Consider the following 26,455-nt stretch of genomic DNA (forward strand, 5'->3'; position numbering starts at 1 on the left):
TAAATCCTTGTACTATGGTACAAATTCTCACAAGAGTATGACGGGCTGTGTCAGTTTAAGCCTACTTTGGTGGCAGGCCATCTCAGGGCTCCGGGGTCCCCGGAATGTGCACACTGAGTGCTCTTAGAACGGCCAGGGGGTGGGGGCACCTGGCTGGTGCAGTGGGTCAAGCTACGACTCTTGGGTTTTGGCTCAGGTTACGATCTCGGGGGTCAAGCCCCAAGACTGGGCTCTGCACTCGGTGCAAAGTCTACTTAGGATCTCCTTCCCTCTGTCCCTTTTCACTACACCTGCATATTCTCCCTCCCCCCCCCCCCGCCTCTCAAATAAATAAATAAATCTTTCTTCCCCTCAAAAAAAAAAAAGAAAAAGAAAGGCCAGAGGGTGCAAACAACTTACACGTGGACTAAATCTAGTCTATAGATATATTTGCTTGGCCTGAACTTTGTTAACCCACACAGTGGAAAGATCAGGGAATTTGACTTGAAAATGGAAACTTCCAGCTCTTCTTGAAAAATCCAAAAATTTTGGCAACACGTAGTTTTTATTTCCTGGATAATGATAGTTGGCAAAACCTGCGTAGTGTGCCCCCCACCCCCCACCCCCCTTAAAACAGGACACACCTCAGTTCCTCGCGGTCTCCAATGGACCCATGGTCTTGTGCCTCTATGCCTGCTTACTCGCCTGCCTCTACTGACTTTTGAGTTTCCAAAGAGGAGCAACACGTATTTACGGCTCTTGCTTCCTTCTCTGCTTTGACCCAGGATGACTATCAAGGGAAACAAGCGCCCTGGCCCTAAATCCTCTGCGCCACCCACTTCACTAACTCTAGCCTCCTTCAGGAGATTTAGGGTCTTTGCGTGGTGTTGATCACTGCCTCCAAGCCTTGAAGTCAGCCACAGTTGCGGGGCTGGTGTCTCCCACACGTGTTGGTTATTCGTTAGGATACTTGCCAAACCCAGGGATGAATCTCCAGACCTTCTGAACGTCAAAACTCTTCCGTAAATCCTGACCCAGAGCGGCGTTGCCTGCAGCATCAGACCATTTGTCTTCGCAATGTCAACGGAACGTAAACGTGACCAATGCTGACATGATCGAGTTGGTTGTTTTCCAGCGGAGGCTCAGAGGCTCGGAGGCCACCATCGGGCACAACGCCGGGCGGCCCGGGGATGGCCAGGACACCACCTCCAGGACTGCCGACACTTGCGGGCCATCTGGGCGCACTGTCGATTGTCAAAGGGGCCTCGTTTGCAAGCTTTCCGCCCTTGCGTACCCTGCTGAATGGAGCCAGTCAGCCCCTCGTGTGATCGCCGATCACTGCCCTGGTCACCCCGATCTTTACCAGCCGAGTACCCCGGAGCAGACAACGCACTCCTCAAACGTCTCCAAAAGGCAGTGGGGGTTTGAAGTGGCGACAGCAAGCGGAGGCCTTAGCTCCACATCCCAGTCACTGTACAGCGCTTAGCCTGCCCTGGATGGCCTGTGTGCTAGCACCTGTGTCTCCTTTCCCGAAATGAGCGTGCGCGATGGCCCTCGCCTCCAAAATTGCCAAGTTTCACCAACATTAAAAATGTGCCTTGCAGTTCAGTCACCTCTGCCAATAGTTTTCTGCTCCTCCTGGGCCCATCTACTTTCTCCGTAGGCTCTTCGGCATTCCCGGGAGACGTTTTCATGTCACGATGTGCGGATCCGATGAGACAACGTGCAGCATGTGTGAAGTGTGCAAACGCAGATCAGTCAGTATTTTCAGCAGAGGAGCTGAGAATCCACTGCAGCAGGCTAGTCCCCCCCCCCCCGCCCCGACTTTGTGCACAAACACTTGGCTGCTGCGACATGTGGATTGGCTCTAACGAGTTCTCTTTTCAGACAGTGAATTTGGCTGGGGGCTGGGGGGGCGGATTTATGTCATTTAAACAAAGATTTTGAGATCAGAAGGCAAGACATATCCAGTATCATGTGAGAAGAATATAAGAGGATACAAGGTCAGGAGTAACTATCCCTGAAGATGGGACACTCGTTCTCGTGACTCTTGTTTCTGTTCACTAGTGCCTCTGAGTTCTCGAAAATGCGTATGTACCAATCGTGTCATTTAAATGGGAAAAAGGGGGGCACCTGCGTGGCTCAGTGGTTGAGCGTCTGCCTTCGGCTCAGGTCGTGACCCCGGGGCCCGGGATCGAGTCCCGTATCAGACTCCCCCGCAGGGACCCTGCCTCTGTCCTGCCCCTCTCTCTGTGTCTCTCATGAATAAATAAATAAAACTTAAAAAAATTTTTTTTAATTAAATGGGAAAAGCACATCCATAGAAAAATAATGTCATCAGCCTGGACTAGCCGCGCACTCGACCCCTGGACCACACCGTTTTGGGCCTCACAGCAGAAAGGCACTGTCACACGCTTCCCATCCACCTACACTGCAGAACCTTATTGAAAACGTAACAGAGTATTAAAATGGGACTCTTTTTTTTTAATCTGGTTCAGCAGAGGCCACCAGAAGCTGAGAGCCAGACAACAGTGACTAAGTGGATACAAGGTTCATTCATCCTGATTGATTAAAACCCTGAATTTATTTTTATTTATTTATTTATTTATTTTTTTAAAACCCTGAATTTATGATCCTAACAGCAGTTGTCCCCACGTAGGACGACATTCACTCCATCACAACAGAGTAAATGCTGTACCACGTTCACACTTTGAATCCACCTGTTAAACCGAATCTGCAAGACTTCGCGATGTCAACGGAACGTAAATGTGGCCAATGCTGACCTGATGGAGTTCACTGTTTCCCAGCGCCCACTGGGAGTGCTCCCCACCCGCATCATACCCCACCTCCTTCAGGAGGCCCTCCTGCCTCCCGCCTCGTGTGCACCAGGGCACACCCAGCACCGCCTTGCCCACGGCCAAGGCACAGGACTTGGGGGAGCTGCTTCTGGAAGGCAGGGGCAGATGGATGAGAGGGCTCCTCTGCGGGAAACAGTGGCGCTCACTAGCACAGGCGTGGGGGCCATCCCAGCACTACACTGTTAGCTGGTACCCGCGTGCAAGTCACGTAACTGCTCTGTGCCTCAGTTTCCATGTGTGGAAAAAGAGAAGGAATCATGATTTCTTAGGTCCAGTGTGAAGATAAATGAGCTGAGGGCTAATAAAAATGCACTCAAATTTAATATTATTTTTTCAAGATTTTTATTTATTCATTAATGACGGAAACAGAGAGAGGCAGAGATGCAGAGGGAGAAGCAGGGTCCCTGTGGGAGGCCCATGTGGGACTCGATCCTGGAACCCCAGGATCACACCTGGGCCGAAGGCAGACGCTCGACCGCTGAGCCACCCAGGCATCCCAAATTTAATATTTTTAAAAAATCATTGGGAGGGGAAGCCCTGGGTGGCTCAGTCGGTTAAGCGTCTGACTCCTGATTTCAACTTAGGGCATGATCTCAGGGCTGTGAAATCGAGCCCCTTGTGGGGCTTCATGCTGGGAGTGGAGCCTGCCTAAAATTCTCATTCTCCCTCTACCTCTCCCCGCACTCAAAAAAAAAAAAAAATCTTGGGAATTATGAGACGCTGTTTCACTTAGAATAATAAAAAGATAAAACAAAAATAACAGTTGTTTTAAATTGGAGGTGGAAAATCAAAAAATAAATTGGGGTTGGAAGAGGGGAGAGGAGAAGGTGTAACTTACATATTTTTCAGCCTCTCTCAGAAGTGCAGCTAAAAAATAATGCCTAAAGTTGACAGTAGAAGAAACAGCCGTGTTTTGTATTACTTAAAGTTAGGGAAGTCACCTTTAGAAACACTAAAACCGGAATGGTATATGCATTTATTATTTTTTAATCAAGTAGAAAATTATACAGTTCTTCATTTAAAAAAATAAAGTTATAATAAATTTGGCATGAATTAATTCTAGGGAAGTTGAAACCACAAAAGCCAAACAAATCAAGCTTAATCTATTCTTTTGCAAATGAATTCAGCCTGGCAGATTTATTGGGAAGCGAAAAATAATCTCTCAGCCTACAATATTTTCCCAAGTCTCTGCTACACTTTCCCAGGGTTATTTCCAGCAATGCCACTCCTCTTGGCAGTGAGGCCCAGATCCTGGGGAGGTACAATATTAGTGCCTTATGTCACATTTTCAGACTCTACAGAAATTATCCTGGCTCACAGCCCAGTTGCATCCGGGCTCACGTGCTGCTTTTCCAGCTCCAGCATGTGGACAGCTGAAACACTTTCTCTAATGGATTGCTCCAAAGGTTATCAGTCTTCACACTTTTTGCAGGTGATCAGCTGAGTGCTGTTTCCAGCAGTAACAACAAGACCACTCTTTGGACCCTTCCAGCACGGCAGGGCTGCCACCTTTCTCGTCTCTTTACCTAACCCTCCTCCAAGCAATGCTCACAATCCGCGTTCTTCCTACGGCACATCTAACAGGAACATACTTGGTTCACACCTGCTGGGAGGAACTAAAACCCCAAAGGTATTTAGACATACACTGAATGTGGTCATTCTTCACCTCAGAGATATGGTTGGTTCACGTTCCCCAAAATACTGGGAAATTTTCAGTAGTTATTGGACACCTATTACCTGTCAGAATGCTAGGAATTGACAATATAGTTTAATGGATAAATTAGACACCACCACGTCCCCTGGAAGTAACACAATATAAGCTCTATGGTGAAGGCAAACACAGAATGCTGCTAGAACATGTAGCAGGGGAACTAGTGGGCCTGAGAAAAAGTACAGCAACAAGTAAGACATCATAAAGGAGAGAAATAGTTAAGCAAAAAAGGGGAGGAAGGGCATTCTAGGAAGAGGATTCAGTATTGATAAGGAGCTAGAGTAAGAGTGGGGAATATTCTGGGAAGGTTTTATATGGGGAAGTGGTGAATGAGGGCTCTAAGAAAGTAGGAAGGGGGCAGATCCTAAAGGGAGGACCATTATAATATTCTAAGAAACATATATTTTTCTGGAAGTCTCCAGCAGAGACATTGAAACATTTTAAGCATGAAAATAACAGAATCATTTGTTTTTGAGAAAGTTACTCTGGGGGCCCCTGGGTGGCTCAGTTGGTTAAGCACCTGCCTTCGGCTCAGGTCATGATCCCAGGGCCCCGGTCTCAGCTGAGAGCCTGCTTCTCTCTCTCCTTCTCCCTTTGCCCCCCCCCCCGCCCTCCCCACTTACGTGCATGCTCTGTCTCTCTCAAATAAATAAATCTTTAAAAAAATTATTCTGGCTCTAATGGATGGACAGCAGAAGGAAAATATCAGTTAGAAGGCAAATCAGACACTTCCTAATCTCTGTTTCTCCATTCCTACTCCCCAAGATAAACCACCTCAAAAACAAAACAAAACCCCCCAACACAGCCTTTCCCCACATTATGCTTTTGTGGAATGCAGGCTAAGACTAGATGACCACATAAATCCAGGAGAAAGTCACATACACCTGAAATAAGCACAGCAATGGGAATAGAGAGGCGGGCATGGGTTCATGTCAAGATTCTAAGGAGTGGGATCTATGAAGAATACGGAAGAGAGACAGGCTGGGGCGTAGGATGATTCCCAGGTGTCTGGCTCAGGTGATAGGGTGATGCCACTCATAGGAAGATAAAGAGGGAGAAAAAAAGGAAAACAGTACTACCGGGGTGAAGGAAAAAGAAGAGACTTCAGATTTAAAACTACAAAGTGTGAGGTGGCACTAAATCGGGTTAACTTGGGAGCACCCAAGTATATAAATCAATTAATAACCAACATAGAGAAACTCGTGGATAACAATACAATAATAGTAGGGGACTTTAACACCCCACTTACCGCAATGGACAGATCATCTGAGCAGAAGATCAACAAGGAGACAAGGGCTTTGAATGACACACTGGACCAGATGGACTTCACAGATGTGTTCAGAACATTCCATCCTAAAGCACCAGAGTACACAGTCTTCCCGAATGCACATGGAACATTCTCCAGGATAGATCACATACTGGGTCACAAATCAGGTCTCAGTAGGTAACAGACTGAGATCATATGCATATTTTTAGACCACAACACTATGAAACTCAAAGTCAACCACAAGATAAAATTTGGAAAGACCACAAACACTTAGAGGTTAAAGAGCATCCTACTAAAGAATGAATGCATTAACCAGGAAATTAAAGAAGAAATAACATACATGGAAGCAAATGAAAATGAAAACACGACAGTTCAAAACCTTTGGGACACAGCAAAGGTGGTCCTAAGAAGGAAGGTTGTAGTTACAGCCTCCAGAAGCAAGGAAAGTCTCAAATACACAGCGTAACCTTACACCTTAAGGAGCTAGAAAAGAAACGGCAAATAAAGCGTAAAGCCAGCAGAAGGAGAGAAATACTAAAGGTTACATAGAGCAGAGATAAGCAATACAGAAAGAAAAAGAAAAAAAAAACAGTAGAACAGATCAACGAAACTAAGAGTTGGTTCTTTAAAAGAATTAAAGAGAAAGGAAGGACCCAAATAAATAAGATCACAAATAAGAAAGGAAAAATAACAACTAATACCACAGAGATACAAAAAACTACGAGAGAAAATTATGAAAATTGTCCACAAACTGGACAATCTGGAAGAAAGGACAAATTCCTAGAAACTTACAAACTACCAAAACTGAAACAGGAATAGAAAATTTGAACAGACCCAGAAACAGCAAAGAAATTGAATTAGTAATTAAAAAAAAAAACAAAAACAAAAAAACTAAAGTCCAGGGCCAGATAGCTTCCCAGACTTTTAAAGAATTTTTTTAAAAGATTTTATTTATTTATTCATGAGAGATACAGAGAGAGAGGCAGAGACACAGGCAGAGGGAGAAGCAGGCTCCATGCAGGGAGCCCCATGTGGGACTCGATCCTGGGACCAGGATCACGCCCTGAGCCAAAGGCAGACACCTAACCGCTGAGCCACCCAGGTGTCCCTAAAGAAGAATTAATAACTATTCTTCTCAAACTGTTCCAAAAAATGAAAGGAAAACTTTCAAACTCATTCTATGAGGCCTTACCTTGATTCCAAAGGTATTACCTTGATTCCAAAACCAGACAGGCTCAACTAAAAAGGACAATCATGGGCCAATATCCCTGATGAACATGGATGCAAAAGTCCTCAACAAGATATTAGTAAATCGAATCCAACAGTAATTAAAAGAACTATTCACCATGACCAAGTGGGACTTATTCCTGGGTAGCAGGGGTGGTTCACTATTTGCAAATCAATCAACATGATGCACCACATTAATAAAGGAAAGGATAAGAACCACATGATCCTCTCAATAGATGCAGAAAAAGCATTCGACAAAATACAGCATCCATTCTTGATAAAAACCCTCAGCAAAGTAGGTATAGATGGAACGTACATCAATGTCATAAAAGCCATCCAAGAAAGACCCAGAACCAGAACTAATATCCTCTATGGGGAAAAACAGAGCTTTTCTTCTATGGTCAGGAACACGACAGGGATGCCCACTCTCACCACTGCTGTTCAACACAGTACTAGAAGTCCTAGCCTCAACCATCTGACAACAAAAAGAAATAAAAGGCATCCAAATCAGCAAGGAAGAGGTAAAACTTTCACTATTTGCAGACAACATGATACTCTATGTAGAAAAACCAAGATTCCATCCAAAAATTGTTAAAATACATGAATTCAGCAAAATTGCAGGGTATAAAATCAACATACAGCAATCTGTTGCATTTCTATATAACAAAAATGAAGCAGCAGAAAAAATAAATCAATAAATCCCATTTACGATTGCACCAAAAACCATAAGATAATTAGGATTAAAGCAAACAAAGAGGTAAAAGATCTATACTCTGTAAACTATAGAACAATTATGAAAGAAATTGAAAAGGACACAAAGAAATAGAAAACTATTCCTTGCTCATGGATTCAAAGAATGCTGTTAAAATGTCTATATTGCCCAAACAATCTACACATCTAACGGAATCCTTATCAAAACACCACCAACATATTTCACAGCGCTAGAACAAAAACAATCCTAAAATTTGAATGGCACCACAAAAGACCCTGAGTAGCCAAAGCACTCCTGAAAAAGAACAGCAAAGTGGGAGGCATCATGATTCTAGACTTCAAGCTAAGTTACAAAGCCGTAGTCATGAAGACAGTATGGTAGTGGCAGGAAAACAGACACAAAGATCAGTGAACAGAAGAGAAAACCCAGAAATGGACCCACAACTGTATGGTCAACTCATCTTCGACAAAGCAGGAAAGACTATCCAATGGGAAAAAGACAGTCTCTTCAACAAGTGGAGTTGGGAAAACTGGACAGCCACATGCAGAAGAATGAACCTGGACCATTTTCTTACACTATACACAAAAAAAAATTAAAAATGGTTGAAAGCCCTAAATGTTTGGTTTCTCACAGGAAACCATCAAAATCCTGCAGGCAGGGACGCCTGGGTGACTCAGCAGTTTAGTGCCTGCCTTTGGCCCAGGGTGTGATGCTGGAGTCCCGGGATTGAGTCCCACGTCGGGCTCCCTGCATGGAGCCTGCTTCTCCCTCTGCCTGTGTCTCTGCCTCTCTCTGTGTGTCTCTCATTAATAAATAAATAAAATCTTAAAAAAAAAAAAAAGTCCTGCAGGCAGCAACCTCTTCGACCTTGGCATAGCAACTTCTTACTAGATACATCGCTAGAGGCAAGGGAAACAAAAACAAAAATGAACTATTGGGACTTCATCAAGATAAAAGGCTTCTGCACAGGAAAGTAAATGTTCAACAAAACTAAAAGGCAGCCTATGGAATTGGAGGTTTCACCAAATGATGTGTCTGATAAAGGGTTAGTATCCAAAATCTATAAAGAATTTATCAAAGCCAACATCCAATAAACAAAAAATCCAGGTAAGAAATGGGCAGAAGACGTGAATAGACATTTTTCCAATGAAGGCATCCAAAGGGCTAACAGACACATGAAAAGACGCTCAACATCAGTCATCATCAGGGAAATAAAAGCATAATCAACATGAGATAGCACCTCCCACCTTTCAGAAAAAGCTAGAATTAACAACACAGGAAACTACCAGATGTTGGTGAGGATGTGGAGAAATTCCCACCTCTTACACCATTGGTGGGAATGCAAGCTGGTGCAGCCACTCTGGGAAACGGTCTAGAGGTTCCTCAAAAAGTTAAAAATAGCGCTACCCTATAATCCAACAATTGCACTGTTGGGTATTTACCCAAAGGATAAAAAAATACAGATTCGGGGGACACCTGGGTGGCTCAGTTGGTTAAGCCAACTTGGTTTCAGCTCAGGTCCTAAACTCAGAGTCGTGAGACTGAACCCTGTGTGGGGCTCCATGCTGGGCATGGAGCCTGCTTAAGATTCTCTCTCCCCCTCGCTTTGTCTCCCCCACACCACTTGTACTGTATCACTCTCTCCAAAATAAAAATAAATAAACAAACAAACAGATTTGAAGGGTTACACGTACCCTGATTCTTATAGCAGCATTATCAACAACAGCCAAACTATGGAAGGGGCCCAAGTGTCTATCAATTGATGAAGGGATAAAGAAGATGCAGTGTATTATCTACAATGGAATATTAATCAACTATCAGAAAGAATGAAATCTTCCATTTGCAGTGACATGGATGGGGCTAGAGTGTACTATGCTAAGCAACGTAAGTCAGTCAGAGAAAGATGAATACCCTGATTGCACCCATTTGTGGAATTTAAGAAACAAAACAGATGAACACAGGGGAAGCAGGGGGAAAAGAGAGAGGGTAAGAAACTGTAAGAGATTCTTATCAATAGAGAACAACTGAGGGTTGATGGAGGGAGGGGATGGGGGGTTAGCTAAATGGGTGATGGGTATTAAGCAAAGCACCCGTTATGATGAACACTGGATATTGTTTCTATTTGTTTGAAGATTAACTTGAGGGAGAGAGACAGAGAGCACAAGCAGGGGTAGGAGCAGACGGACAAGCAGACTCCTCACTGAACGGGGAGCCTGACACGGGGTTCGATCCCAGGACCCCAAAGCTGAAGTCAGATGCTTGACCAACTGAGCCACTCAGGCAACCCAGCACTGGGTATTATTATATGTTAAGTGATGAATCACTAAATTCTACTCTTGAAACCAATATTACTGTATGTTAACTAACTAGAATTTATTTTCTTAACTTTTTAAAAAAATTTTATTTATTAGAGACAGAGACAGAAAGAGGGGCAGAGACACAGGCAGAGGGAGAAGCAGGCTCCATGCAGCGAGCCTGACGTGGGACTCGATCCCAGGTCTCCAGGATCACACCCTGGGCTGAAGTTGGCGCTAAATCGCTAAGCCACCAGGACTGCCCAACTAACTAGAATTTAAATAAAAGTTTGGAGGAAAACAAATTTTTAAAAATAAAATCAGGGGATGTTTTACAAATAGTATCATAGATATATGTATATACATATGAATATAAATGTAGAGATAGAGATATACATACATACATAAAAGTGTAATGTGAGTATATAAGATGCAAAGAAATAAGGCCCAAAGATTAATATTTGGGAAGCATGTCCATGTCAGGGATGGGAAGAGATTATACATTCAAAGATATACATTGAGAGTTAGCTCAATAGGTAGGAGGGGAGAAAAGTAGTGACACGAAATCCAAAGGAGGAAAGAGGATTTTTTTAAAGGAGGGGATGATGCATCAAAAAGAATCAAAATACCTAGGAATAAATTTAACCAAGGAGATGAAATGTACACTGATACTATAAGACATTAATAAAAGAAACTGAAGATGCAAATAAATGGAAAGATGGTTCAATGCTCATGGATTTGAAGAATATTGTTAAAATGTCCATTCTATCCAAAGCAATCTTGATTCAGCGCAGTCCCTATCAAAATTCCAATGGTGTTTTTCATAGAAACAGATCAAACAATCCTAAAATTCATATGGAACCACTGAAGACTCAAATAGCCAAAGCAACCGTGAAAAAGAACACACTATGAGCTATAGTCATCACACTCCCTGATTTCAAACTATATTACAAAACAATAGTAACCAAAACAGTACGGTATTGGCATTAAAAACACATTGATCACTGGAACAAATGAGGAGCCCACAAATAAACTTATGAATATATGGCCAATTAATTTACAACAAAGGAGCCAAGAATGTAGTTCGGAAAGGACAGTCTCTTCAATAAATAGTATTGGGAAAACTGGTTAGCCATGAGCAAAAGAATCAAATTGGACCATTATCTTCAGCACAGACAAAAAATTAACTCATAAAGGATTAAAGACTTGAATATAAGACATGAAACCATAAAATTCCTAGAAGAAAAATAGTGGTAGTTTCCCTGACATTGGTCTTGGCAATGATTTTTTTTTTTTTTTGGATTTGACACCAAAAGCAAAGGCCATCCATAAAAGCAGAAATACACAAGCTTTGACTACAACAAACTAAAAAGGTTCTTACGGTGAAGGAAGTCAACAAAATAAAAAGGCAATCTACTGAACAGAAGAAAGTATCTGCGAATCAGGTATTATAACTCAAAAGTGAACCAGCAGTCCAATTTAAAAATGAGTAGAGGACCCAAAAAGGCATTTTCCAAAGACATACAGATGACCAAGAGATACATGAAAATGTGCTCAACATCACTAATTATCAAGAAAATGGAAACTGAAATGCAAGGAGATATCCACTCCTATCAGTTACAAGGGCCATTACCGGAAAGGTACGAAGTAACATGAGGTGGCAGAAATGTGGGGAGAGGCAAACCCTTGAATTATGGGTGGAAATGTACGTTGGCGCAGCCACTATGGAAAGGAGATGGATGTGCCTCAAAAGATTAGAAACAGGGCTACTATACGATCCAGAACACTAACCCCTTGGATTTTCTCAACCGTGAATGCTGGTTTTTCCACATGGAGGTCTATGTTTTTTGGCTTTTTAGTTCTTTATAATACAATTCCGGATGAGTCCATCAGTTACATATATTGTGAACATATACTTTGTGACTTTTGCTCTTAATGGTGTGTTTTCACGACTGGAAGTTCTGAGTTTTAATACAGATTTACCAATCCTTCCCACTAAAATTAATTTTAAATATGATGACACATTTTTAATTTATTTATGATAGTCACACACACAGAGAGAGAGAGAGAGAGAGAGAGAGGCAGAGACATAAGCAGAGGGAGAAGCAGGTTCCATGCACCAGGAGGCCGACGTGGGATTCGATCCCGGGTCTCCAGGATCGTGCCCTGGGCCAAAGGCAGGCGCTAAACCGCTGCGCCACCCAGGGATCCCTTATGATGACACATTTAAGCAATATTTTCCAAACCTGGACAGATTAAGATACTCTCCTATATTACCTAGTGAAATCTTTTTTAGTTTTTACCTTTCATATTTAAATCTCTAATTCCCCTGGAATTCATTTTGTATAGAATGTGAAGACATTAGATTTTTCTTCTTAAAGAAAAAGAGATTTTTCTCAGCACCACTTACTGGATAGACAGATTTCACTGTTTCAAAGCACCACTTTTGTTTATCAGTTTTTAATTATGACCCATTAATTTGTGTTCAGTGCATTGAGACTTCCAATATCTTGCCGTCTTGATACTACAGGTTTATAATAAACCTTGTTCCTGACAGAGTAAGTTTCTCAACTGATTGGTCATTCTTAACCCTCTGTAATTCCATACACATTCTGGAAACAATTTGTCATGTTACACTCCCCGCCCCCCTCACTCCGCCACACACCCCCACACACAACCTGTATTTTATTGGCTTGGATTTCGATCAATTCCTCACAACAAGCAATTTCCATATTTTTAACCTCAGTTATATACTAAAATTATTTTTAAATTGTATTTCATAAATGTTCAATAATTCCGTTAGAAGAACTCTGACTGTATTTAGTGATGTTGCCCAAAGGCCTTAGTTGAAATTTTATGAAAAACAGTGGCTGAGTTTTATTAAATGACCTTACAGAATCTACTGATCAATCATGTATTTTCTCCTATAAATTGTCAATAAGTCGTATTTGTAAACTTCCAAAATATTAAACCACACTTACACTCTTGAAAGAACCCTACTTGATGTAACAAAATCCCTACAACAATTCAAAAGGCTCTTTAGCATTGATATTGGATCCAACTGGAAACCTCATTCCCATTTCAGCTCCATAATGGTGGAGCTGAGAAATAAACTTGAATCAAACTGCGTGAGTCTAAAAGGCTCCTTCAGTCAAGAGCACTGAGTTCCATTTACCATGATCATTATGCCAGTTTAGACCTGCTATGTTTATTACTCATCCAAAGGTCACATATTCGGTTAGACTGTATTCTTACTTCTAGACTTAATTGTTAATCATTTATTTAGAATGATTGCTTCTATATCCATAATTGAAATTAATCAGTACTTTTCTTTCTTAGATTATTCTTTTAAAATTTTGATATAAAGCTTATGTTAAACTTCACAAAATGAACTGGATAGCTGCCAATCTTTTTTAATTCTGCAAAGTATGACTATTACTATACATTAAGTAGTCTTTAAATACTAGAACTCAGATTTAAAATCATTTGGAATTTGCATCTTCTTCAACAGTGCATATTTACCTAATTTGTGCTATTTTTTGGGCCATTAGAATTCTCTACTTCCTTTTGAGTCAACTTTGGCTATACTTTGCCTAGGTCCAACACATTTTCAAACTTGCTATAGAATTAAACATTTTATGTCTCTTTCATGAATGTGATTCTTTATTGATATGGTTCTATATTCAATACATCATGGATTTATATGGTGTAACCCACAAATACAATAATGGGTTAACATTACAAAATATATTAATATAATGCAACAGATTAAACATCAATACTAAAACATTTTCTCAATAGAGAATAAAAGGTTAATTTCTAAGTAATATCCAAACATGATAAAGCATGTTGACATAAAGAATATACGCACACGGTCTTTAATTTGTAATGGGGATACCAAAAATACTATACTGGAGCAGGAATCATTACTGAGAAAAACAAGAGGCATTTAAGGGGTTAAAGTTAAAATTAACTACCTGCTAATATTTTGCCAGGGTTCATCCAATGTTTCCAATTTCATGCCTTATCTCAGGTCATTTCCCCTCCCTGGAAACACCATACTTTTGGAAGAAATCAAAGCTCCATCTCCAATAAAATGATAAAAGCTGTGTAATTTCTGCCAGAAAAATGCATACATGCACTAAACACAATTTTTTTTTATAAACTATCATAAGATTCACTGCCTCCATTCTACAAAATAGATTCCAGATTAAAAGCTACTGTCCTGGGGCGCCTGGGTGGCTCAGTCTATTAAGCATCTGACCTTGGCTCAGGTCATGATCTCAGGGTCCTGAGAATCAAGAACCACATCCACCTCCCCGCTCAGTGGGGAGTCTGTTTCTTCCTGCCTCTCTAATAAATAAATAAAATCGTTAAAAAAAAAAAAGTCCTACAATAAAGCTCAGTATACATAATGCTCAAAAATATTAATGGAGAAATGAATAAAATAAATACTCAAGCAAATATATGAAAGAAGTTGAAGCAAGCATTCATACTGACTTATAAAAATTTGTGTAAAGGAATTGATTAAAACACGAAACAGGGGTGCCTGGGTGGCTCAGATGGTTGAGCATCCAACTCTTGATTTGAGCTCAAGTCATGATCTCAAGAGTCAAGGGATTAAGCCACACAGCAGGCTCTATGCTCAGCAGGGAGTAGCTTGAGACTCTCTCTCCCTCTGCCTCTCTCCCTGCTGTCCCTCTCTCTCTCTCTAAACTAAGTAATTCTTTACAAAACAACAAAAAACATGAAACAAAATATACTTGAGTTTTAAGTATTTATTTACAAAGTTCTTACTAATACAACTGCTTTTAAAATATATAAAGAGTGATTTACTATTTAAAAATGGCAAATATGTGGCATAGAAAAAATCTAGTCAACTATTAAGGCAGATGACTGAAAATTGTTAAATGACAAAAGTTTGCATATTCTCCTACACAGATAGGAAATAAAAATGCATTTATTCATAGGAACTTGATTATTTTGTATCACTGACTATAAAAAAAACTATTGTGAAAATTAACATCAGGGTTTGAAAGATATTTTACAACAGCAAATAAATGTATTTCAATTTTACACTTAACTATGAGACCAAAATAAAAGGTAGACCATACACGTATCTACGTATCTTATAGCAGATTAGTAAAACTGATGCCAATTTTAGAATTATTTCATAGAGTATATAATAGTCCATACCACAATTTCCCCATGGTCTTACCCTTCAAAATAAAATTCCTCACACTATCAAACTAAATGAAGATTTGCTAGTGGCTAAAATCACTCAAAATATATGGACCCTGAAAAAGTTATAAGTATATACTAATACCATGTTTGCCAAAATATACATTATTTTTTAAACTCTCTGTTCTTATCTCAATTTGCAAAAATATTTTAAAACCATCTCCTTTAATTATTATTCTTGTTAATAAGGGCAAATCTTTTAAAACCCACACTCTACATTTTGAAAACATTAGAGAATAAAATAAACTGCAACAGAATAGTTAAATAACTACTTCAAACAGCACATCTGAAACAAGTCCCCACTATTAACCAGAAATCTGTGGTGTTTTATCTAGTAAGTTCTGTATTATCACTTAATTTCTTCACAAATTGAGATACACAAATAGGAATTTCCAAAACTTCATTCATGGACACTATACACAGAGAGTCACAGCAGTATTTGGTACTCACCAATATAATTTATTTACTATTATCAAGTTGCAAGGCTACTAATATGAATAACTTAAATTATTGGTCTTCGAATGAAGGATTCGAGTGAAAAGAAAAATTACATCAAAATCAATATTATTTTTACATGAATTAACTCAAAAATATGTAAGAGGTTAACCTTACTCATTCAAGAAGAAAATCAAATGACAGTTTTAGTGTTATCTATATTCTTTCCAGCTTTCACCAAGTGCTAATGACAAGTACCATTTAAGTCAGTTTCTTATTTGAACATGAAGTGTTTATAAGTTGCTTTAAATTAAGATGTTTCTTTAAGCTTCATATCAAATGAGTTGTAGATCTGCTTAAAGTATGACTTCTTCTTTCAAAGAAGGAAGGTAGGCTGATAAGGGAGGGAGATGGGATACCCTGTAAAGACAAGACAAATATTTTTATATTTAAATATTTTCTTAAAAAACATTTTAGCATCATGCAGATTATTTTTACAACTTAATGTAACAATTTAAAAACATCTGAAAATTCTAAACTCTTTAAATAAATGAATTTAAATTAGGGGATGGGAAAAAACCACAAAAGTATTTTAGCATTCTGAAAAACAAAAAAAAAAGCACAGACTGGTTAATTATATATTAAGTCAACTGGGATACTGGCTTACTGGTAATAGGGTATTTCTGTGTGATATTAAAGACTGTTTCAGGTTCTTTAAAAAAAATTATAAATTAGTAAGTTTTTGTGGTAAAAAGACAAGCCCTAGTAGTTTCTTCTTAATCATAAAGCAAAATTAAGAGGAGTGAAATTACTTCATGAAAAATTGTTCTCTAAAATTAAAGGTCATATATTCCTAGAGAGTTTTTGTACTACGTGTGCAATTCATACATAGGTGTATGTGTATAATTTTGCTCCATGTAAAAACAGCAAAATATAGCACTTCTGAAGATTATTAAGTTACTAAGCTATCTATATTTGTTTCAGAGGTCAAAGTTAAATATCATCAGAATTTTCAATAATAATAAAGAAACATGCACAAGAACACCAAAAATTGAAGAATGGGTGTAAATCAAGATGAATTATAAAGAAAGCTATTATTGCTTTAACATATATGAATGTCTAACTGTAAGTAAATCTAGAGCCAACCAAGTAGCTGATTGTAAGTTCTCATCAACAACGTAGTAAAATGTAGTATTTATTTAAAGAGCTACGTTGGTAAAGTATTACCATTTAAGTGATAACAAAGATGATTTAAGAAGATAGTATAAAAGCTTAAAGTTTCTTCAAGTGAAGCGTTTATGATTTGCCGTATTAAAAAGCATGAATTTTATATAAATGCCATAAATCTAAGATTAATAATCAGATTTGGAATAAAAATCTACTTTACATCAAAATTATTACTATTCCTTAAAATGATCACTTTCATAAATAGGAAAATTTCTAATTTCTAAGTCCCCACCCACTTAATAATGATTCAGTGAAGAAAGTATACTTTCTTCTTTTCACAAACACAAATTTCAAATAGCTAATAAGCTCACATTAAACTTCACGAGGCTTGTTTCCATTACTGGTTGGCATATCTCCTAATTCTTCACAAATATCAAGGATGACTTGGATAGGACTTTTTTTGAAATTTGAAAAATCAATAGTTCCTTTTAGTATCTCTGAAAAACTAGCTCGTGAGGCAGAATGACGGATAGATCGAAACCAGGAGTTTTGAGAGCGCCCACCAGTAGAGTTTGAGCGCTGTACATAAACATGCTTAGTAAATCCAATTATATTGCTTGTGGAAACAGAATGGACAATCTGTTAGAACAGAAATAAGCAATTGAGAAGAGGACATCAATGTTTTAAAGATATTTTACATACTTATTTATGTTATCTACAAAGAAGTGACAAAAGCTACAAATAATTTTCTAAAAATTTTCTGTGAATTCCAATTACATCTATTTGAAAAGCAATGTTTATAAGAGTTACATAGGTATGTAGATGCAGGACATAAACAAGGGACAGTACTTTGGCCTTACTGTATTGTCTATTAACTCATTTTCATTTATCAAATTTCTTTGCATATATCTATATTGTCAAGCACAACTTCCCTTCCACTGGAAGGTTAATCTTCCTCCAAAATTTGTATAAACATACTCATACATTTAACTGTGTTTGAGTTAAGACTTAGACCTAACTAGCTTTTAAAAAAATAAGAGTTATGTTACGTACCTCATCTATAAATTTCATATAACAAAAGGTAACCATTCATAAAATGCTAAACCACTTATTATATTCCAAGAACTGTTCAAAGCCCTTTGCGTATGTTAACGTAATTAATCTTTACAACTACTACTTTAAATTCATCTTACTGATAGAGAAATCCAAACAGAGAGATTTTAATAACTTGCCAAAAGTCATACAGCTACCAAACAGCAGAGTCAGGATTTGAACATGTGAGTTCCAGAGTTCATGCTCTTAACCACTATTCAAATTGCTTCTCATTAGATAATCACATTGTGTATGTATGTGTGTTTAGTCCTTATTGTAACACTACAGGGTTAAGTACTATTAGCCTCTTTTTTTCTCAGCTGCAAAAATGAGGATAAGAGAAGAAACTTGCTGAAGGACACACAACTAAGAAGTGTCAATCACTTGCTTTTCTTAACCTTAGTAGGTTAGATCAATAATAATTTTGCAAAGAACAGATACATCATTCACATACTTAGTGGCAGTAATAAATGTTAGAAATGTTCCTGATATTAATTGTCTAATAATTCTGACACCACTAGGAATTTGAGTTATTCAGGAAAAATTTAAGAATATACACATATGAATTTAGAATCCACATCATTCTTTGGCTTCAGAGGTTATATTCTACTCATCATAAAAATAGTAAAAAAACAACAAAAAAAGCCCAATCTGCTGTATTATTGGAGCCAATCTCTATAAACAGAACCATCATTGTTTACATTATTAAAGTGATGAGCCTAACTGAAATTTTCTTTTCTTTTCAAGATTTTATTTATTTATTCATGAGAGACACACAGAGAGAGAGAGAGGCAGAGACACAGGCAGAGGGAGAAGCAGGCTCCAAGCAGGGAGCCTGATGTAGAACCCGATCCCGGGTCTCCAGGATCACACCCTGGGCTGAAGGCGGCGCTAAACTGCTGGGCCACCGGGGCTGCCCAAATGTTTCTTTTCTTAGAGATTTTTGAATGTACCTCAATCCCAATAAAATTTCATATCAAACTATACACCAAGTATGTCTCTAGTTCATTAAGTGAAGTTTTTCTGTTACCTTTACCCAAGAGACAAAAAAAAAAAAAGACATTAAGACTTCCATTTTGAAAAAGTTAGCAAATTCCATACCAACTCCGTAAATGCGAATAAGTCATTTAGGCCATTAGACCAAAGTCACTTACTGCTAATGATGATGTGCTAGATAGACGACTCATTACATGCTTGTCATTGCTAGAAGGACTTCTTCCCTCCACTGAGCTTTGGGATGTCATAAGGGCCCTTCGCAGAGCTCTTTTTGGAGTTTTGGAGAAAGAGAACGCTCTTGTAACCTAGAGTTAAAAAGAGTTACAATTAATTAAGCCTAGATAAATCTAACACAACTGATAAGAACATAAAGCCAAATATACATGAAGTTTTTCTACAAATAGTATATGGCAGAATTGGAATTTCTTTGGACAAAACAGTAAGAAGATGTAGTAGCACACTGTAGACTATTCCATCTTGCAATTATCAAGCACTACAGCCAAATGTGAGGAAGAAAGTAGGAAGAAAAACCTGGCCTGGGAGATCAGAAACCAGGGTTTTTATCTGATTCTGCTAAAATTTAGTTGTGAAATCTTTAATCCAAAGCCACTTGAACCTCAATTTATTTATTAAAAAAGAGAAAGAGTTCATTTGAATCATTATTTAACATGCTTATCTGGTATAATAATATACATTAAATGCTGGGAGATACAAAGATGATTAAATAATAAAGTAGATGGCCTCTCTTCAAAAGCAAAAAGAACAAAATTGCTCAAAATATTAAAATTCTAGTTCTACCTTTAAAAAGTCCCATTACATGGGGCACCTGGGTGGTTCAGTCAGTTATAAGCATCTGACTCTTAATTTCGGCTCAGGTCATGATCTCAGGGTGGTGAATTCAAGATCCACACTGGACTCCACACCCAGCACGGAGCCCATTTGAAATAAACAGCCCCATTACCAACATTCTTACATAGTCCTCAACTCTGACAAGGTAAAAAGGGAAGTGGTCTTCATCATTAGGAGACTGAAATGTACTTATGGTCAGGAGTAGACCCCAGGCAATATTTAAGATGGATGTATATGTATCTACATCTAAACCAGCACCAGGACATTCTAGTGAAGCACGGGGCATAGAAGTAGCACTAACAAGAATGGGGGGGATAACAAGTTGTTATAATTACTGCACTAAAGAATTTGCTGAACTAAAACTATTAGCTCTATGGGCCCTTTTAGAACCAAGAAAATAGCTCTGTTATACAGACCATCCTTATACTGGGGTTTATGGCAGTATTATTTTCAAATAATCTGAAAAATACATTTTGGTGATATGTTAAATAATAAGCTAAGACTCACCTTTTTTGAAGTCTTTTTTATTGCTCTAGATGCTCTACTCAATGTACTGTCCATATCTTTAGTATTTACTTCAAAGGATTCTGGATCAGCACTGTATATAAGATTCTCCTGTCAAAACAAACAAACAAACAAACAAACAAAAAACAACCACTTTTATATTATTTTAAAATAAATAAGTAAAAATAAAAATACACAACTGTTTCTAAAATCAAAGCTTTAAGCACATGGGAGTATATACAAATGAAACAACTCAGGTTTTTTTATATGGTTGGCATAATTTCAACTTTGAAATGTACTAATTTAAGGACAGTAAAACATGAGCATTCACTAAATGCAAAAATCATTACAAGGACTATGGACACCAAACCAACTGAAAAAAAAAAAAAAACTCAAAATAAAATCTTTTTAACAACCCTAAAACCAACAAGTTGGAAATCAGTGGACATAATGCTTTAAGTATTAAGTCCACTACAAAACCAACATCAGAAACAAATTTCCTTGAGATAATCTCAAATTAAAACTTAAGACTTTTTCCTTTGTTCCTCAACTAAAATGTGATGGATTCTAAATTGGAGGTTCTGAATCTGTAATCAAGAGCTCCTAGAAGTGGCAATGGATAGAAATAAGGAGGTATGCAACCTTCCTGAAATCACATGCAAATCTCTGTGTGTGCAAAAATGCAAAGGACATTTTTCTAAGGAGTGGGCTTGTCGCTTAAGTTACATTCTAAAAGGAGTAAAAAATTTCATATAGGCCAAGAGCCACTAATGAAAATTAACCTTAAATGAGACAACTAATCTCCAAGTAATCCAAAATATCATTTGCTCAAATTATATTTGGGTTGGGCTTTTCGAAAAAAGGAGGTGAGATAAAATGTTTTTGCATACTCCTATAACCAATTTACACTTTAAATTTGTAGATCTAGGTCATGAATCACCAAGTTCCTCCACTAGTCTAGCACTATTAAGACTATCTTCCACCACTGCCATTCTGTGGCTAGAGAGAATTTTATAAAACCTTGTGGATATTGTTTTTTCTGAAAATATTCTCATATACAAAATGTAGAATATATCTGGTATACTTAACCCACAGGAGTCATAAAACAAGATAATTAATGCACAGTAGTCCTTTGAAATAAAATGTTAAACGCCCTTATAAACAAATAGTCTTAAATATTATACTCTACAATTATAAATGGTTGCTTTGGCTCTTCACCACTGACATCACATAGACAGGCTTGGTTCTGCCAAAGCTTCTTAAAACAAGCAAATCCGTCATGTCTGCGCTAGACCTTGTCTTTCCACCTCATCCATTAGCTAAAAATGACTCAGTTGCTTACTAATCCCAATCAGATAATAGTACTTAAAATCATCAGTAACTTTTTAAAATGTTATAATTTTTTTTCCTGAGTCAAAAAAAAAAAAAATCACTTCCATTATAGAAAATTTGGAAGAAAAATTTAAAAATAAAATAAAATTACCCACAAGTGTCCTATTTACTATTTACATTTAAACACTTCCTACACATATTTTTATATGCATAATTCTTTTATTTTAACAAAATTAGAATGGTTCTATTCAGTTTTATATCTTATATTTTTCAATTAGCTGTGTATTATGGCTCTTTTCCATATCACTTGAAGGAATTCCTATATCAAGGAATGATAAATGTCTCTTCTGATTATATGAGAATTAATGTTATCATTTCATTATTTTTTAACACAAAGTGCCTCTATTTCCTTTTTGTTAAGAAGTAAATATAACATCAAAAAAATACTTAGGAATGAACAATCAAAGAGATGAAAGACATAAACTGCAAACTATAACATGTCATTGCTGAAAGGAATTTAAAAAGGGAGGAATAAGTGGAAAAACACCCTGTCCTCATGAATTGAAAGATTTAACATTAACATGTCAATACTACACAAAGCAATCTACAGATTCAATGAAATCCTTATCAAAATCCCAATGATTTTTTTGCAAAGAAAAAAAAATTCATTCCAAAATTCATATGAAATCACAAGGGAGCCCAAATAGCCAAGACAATCCTGGAAAAAAAGTACAAAGTTGGAAGTCTCAAACCTCTTGGTTTATTTATTTATTTATTTAATTTTATTTTTTTTAAGCCTCTTGGTTTAAAAACCTACTACACTAAGGGGTGCCTGGGTGGCTCAGTTGGTTGAGCATCTGACTCTTGATTTCTGCTCAGGTCATGATCTTGAGTCATGGGACTGAGCCCCACATTGGGGTCATGGGATTGAGCCCTACGTTGGGCTCCTCACTCAGCAGGAGTCTGCTGGAGAAGGTCTCTCTCTGTCTCTCCCCCTCTACCTCTGCCCCTCCCCTCATCCTCCCACTTTTTCTAAAATAAATAAATCTTAAAACAAAAAACAGAAAGAAAAAAAAAAACCCAAACCTACCTACTACTATAATCAAAATGGTACTACACTGACATAAGATATAGAATATAAAAAACATAATAGAGAGCTCAGAAATAAACTCCCCTATAATGTGGTCAAATGATTTGACAAGGGCATCAAGACTATTCAATAGAAAAAGGACAGTCTTTCTAACAAATGGTCCTGGAAAAACTAGATATCTACAGGCAAAAGAATAAAGTTGGATCCTTACCTTATACCACATACAAAAATTGATCAAAATGGATCAAAGCTCTAAATAAAAGAGCTAAAACTATAAAACTCTTAGAAGACAAAAGCTTCAAGACACTGGATTTAACAGTGCTATCTTCGATATACCACAGAGGCAGAGGCAACACAAGAAAAACAGAAAAGTTAGATTTCATAAAAACTGGTAAATGTACAAAAGACACTACAAATAGAGTAGATGGCATCTACAGAATGGGATAAAAATGTAAATCATATATCTGATATATATGAGAAGAGATTAATATCCAGAACATATAGAGAATGCCTAAAACTCAACATCAAAAAACCAACCAACCGATTCAACATTCACCACTTACACCTACATTTTCTTACAGGTTTTTGAAATGGTTTCACTTTTAACTTTTGAAATCTACCTATAAGCTTATGTGGATATAAGGTTAGGATATACATCTAATTTTCCCTAAGTATAGCACCATATGTTAACAATCCTATTAAATTGTTAAAGTACTACATTTATCGTATAATAGAGTCTTATTTCAAGGACTTTTATCCTTTCCATTGTGCAGTAGTGTTCTGATCATTGTAACTTTCAAAATACAATGTAATAGCTCATAAAAGGAGTACTAATCTTTACTTTTTTATTGTTGCTTTTTCTTTAAAAATTATCTTTGGAATCCTTCTGTCAAAATCCAGAAATTTACTGAAGGATTTTATAAGAATTATAATGAGTTGACTTCGTTACGCTAGTCAGCATTTTCATTCAGGAGCGTCACAGATTTCTCTGTGAAGTATTATACAGTTTTCTTAAAATAGAAAACTCTCATTTATTTCTTACAAGACTATTCCTAGATATATACTAAAATTTCCTAAATTTATACCAAGTTTTATTGGAAAGAGGGGTCTTTGTTCCTCATGCTTTCTAGCTGGTTACTGCCAGCATAGAGAAAAACTATTGAGGGGCATCTGGGTGGCGCAGTGGGGTAAGACTCCAACTCTTGGTTTTGGCTCAGGTCCTGATCTCAAGGTTGTTAAATCAGCCCCGTGCTGGCTCAGCAGGCAGTCTGCTTAGGACTCTCTCTCCCTCTGCCTGTATCCCCCCCTGCCCCACCCCACACTCTTTTGTACTTTCTCTCTCTAAAATAAATAAGTCTTTAAAAAAAAGTCTATTGATATGTATTTATTTTTTATTTGGCTAAACTAAACTGTCACAAGTTCTAATATTTTTTCAATTGGTTCTTGTTAGTTATCTAGACAATCACTGGCAAAATAACAGAAGAGTTAACATCTCTCGACAATCTGTGAGAAACAAAGCAGTCAAGACTGTGATTCAAGCTCTGCCTATCCCTGAATCTCCATCATCCCCATTCACATACCCCTGCAAGGTTCTGCATTAAGATTTCCAACACTTTATAGCAGAGGGATCACATTTCCTACATTGCTGTACATATGACACCATAAACTAAGCACAGCTGTAACTTTAGTTTTATGAATTTGATTTTCTTCTCATTTCATTTTCAATTTTAGTTTCATTTGATTTCATTTCAAACTGGCTTTCATTTAATCAACACATATATATTAAAAACTTACTTGATAGAAGTTTTTTATACTCCTACAGAAGCAAATTCAGAAAAAGGATGTTTTGACACAAATATCTTTTTCTTCATGTTTTGTTTTCAAAATACAAATAATTCATCAATGTTCATTCTAAATTGATCAACCCAAGATATTTTTTAAAAACTAAACACTGAAGGGGCACCTGGGTGGTGTAGTTGGTTAAGCATCAGACTCTTGGTTTTAGCTCAGGTCATGATCTCTCAAAAAAAAAAAAAAAAAAAAAAAAAGTAAATCTTAAAAACATCTCACGAATAGAATTATAGAGAGAAATTTACCTAGGAATACATCTAATAAGAAATGGATATATCTACACTTTTTTTCTTTTTTTTTCTGGAAAAACAGATGAAAATATCAAAAATTGCACTGCTGAAAAAAAGACTAGTGGGGCAGGTATGTATATTTTACTGCAGGATACTTTTCTCTATTTGATTTTTTAATGTGCAAATATTATTTTTCAATTTAGAGAGTAAAACTCATAAAATGAATATAAAACTAAATCCTTAAACAGTTGCTAATAAAGAAAAGAGATTCTCAGTCTTTCTATTGCTATCTTAACTATTATTAAGCATATAATAACCTATGAACTGAAAAGAGAGCAGATGGCTTCCTGTTTTCTCTCAATGAACAAATATATTACTTCTAATTTGATTAGGGTAGATAGATATGAAGTCTTTTACATTTCTAGAAGCCCTGAGTTCAGGATGACTGGAAAGGTAAGCATGTAGGTAGTTGCAGTGGCTGAGATGACAATATAGCTGTTTGCTAAGATGTAAAGATGAAGTACTTCCACTTCCTTTAGTTCTCTCTATATAGGGGAAGGTAGGTAGGGCAAATCACAGACAAAAATGTAAAGTTGGGGCAACTTAGCTTCATTATTCCAAGGTTTTTTCTTTTTTCTTTTTAATTTTTTTATTTACTTATGATAGGCACACAGTGAGAGAGAGAGAGAGAGAGAGAGAGAGAGAGAGAGGGGCAGAGACACAGGCAAAGGGAGAAGCAGGCTCCATGCACTGGGAGCCCGACGTGGGATTCGATCCCGGGTCTCCAGGATCGCACCCTGGGCCAAAGGCAGGCGCCAAACCGCTGCGCCACCCAGGGATCCCCCAAGGTTTTTTTCTATTAGTCTTTTTGTTTTACCAACAGTTTCCATTCTCTCTTCCAAATAGTGGAAAACCTTACTCTGGGGGCACTGTCGTGACCTGGCCTTCCCCACAGTTCTTCCTCTCTTGCCCCTGTCAAGCTTCCCAGACAGGCACTTCCATGAGGGACTATGCGCTAAGACTGTCTAAAGTCACAGGGAAAATGCTGCGAAATTCACCATTACCACTGCCAGAAAGAGTGATTTATGGCTTTGTTCTTTTCTTAAGCTCCCAATTTGGCTTCATACTGTATGTATCTTGTGGGGGCTTTTATTCCTAAATCTTGACTAAACTCCTTAGGCTTAATCTACTGGTCTCAAAAACATTAGGCAGTTGTACTACCTGTGTACCTTCTCATTACTATAGTAATCAGTTATGAATAAATCTGATTGAGTACCTCTCCACTCAACTCCATTCATACATTCACAGACAACTATGCTAAAAATCAACAGCAGAAGAAATACCAAGACACCAGCCCAACCTTAAGAGATAGTTCCTGTTGGTGAAGTCAACTAAATGTTCTTTCTTGCAACCAAAGAACTTTATGTCAAAACTATATAAAGACTAACAAGCATTTAAAGTTTTTGATGTAATAATTTTGACCATAATTATTTTGACCATGTCTTATTAATACCCAATATTGAAAAGCAAAAAAAGTTGAACTTGTCTTAGATTAAGTTCCATTAATATTATAAATGTTCTCAAACATTAGTTATTAACAGAATAAAATACTGCATTACC

The 26,455-nt window shown here is 37.5% G+C and overlaps 1 protein-coding gene and 1 pseudogene across 6 annotated transcripts in view; one reads left to right on the forward strand and one right to left on the reverse strand.

Annotated features, from left to right (window-relative positions):
• Positions 1-15,727: 15,727 nt before the first annotated feature.
• The window catches only part of ECT2 (epithelial cell transforming 2), a 62,417-nt gene continuing 51,689 nt past the window's right edge, over positions 15,728-26,455 (reverse strand). For all 6 annotated transcript variants that reach the window (XM_041731444.1, XM_041731442.1, XM_041731447.1 and 3 more), the window contains 3 exons: positions 20,336-20,443; positions 19,138-19,284; positions 15,728-16,144 (listed from right to left, as the gene is read on the reverse strand). In XM_041731444.1, the coding sequence (XP_041587378.1) occupies positions 16,055-16,144; positions 19,138-19,284; positions 20,336-20,443 (345 nt within the window). In that variant the 3' untranslated portion in view covers positions 15,728-16,054. The remainder of the gene's footprint in view (positions 16,145-19,137; positions 19,285-20,335; positions 20,444-26,455) is intronic.
• Positions 25,878-26,275, forward strand: LOC121477591 (annotated as a pseudogene).

The sequence above is a fragment of the Vulpes lagopus genome, chromosome 17, assembly GCF_018345385.1.
Source record: "Vulpes lagopus strain Blue_001 chromosome 17, ASM1834538v1, whole genome shotgun sequence".
Lineage (NCBI taxonomy): Eukaryota > Metazoa > Chordata > Mammalia > Carnivora > Canidae > Vulpes > Vulpes lagopus.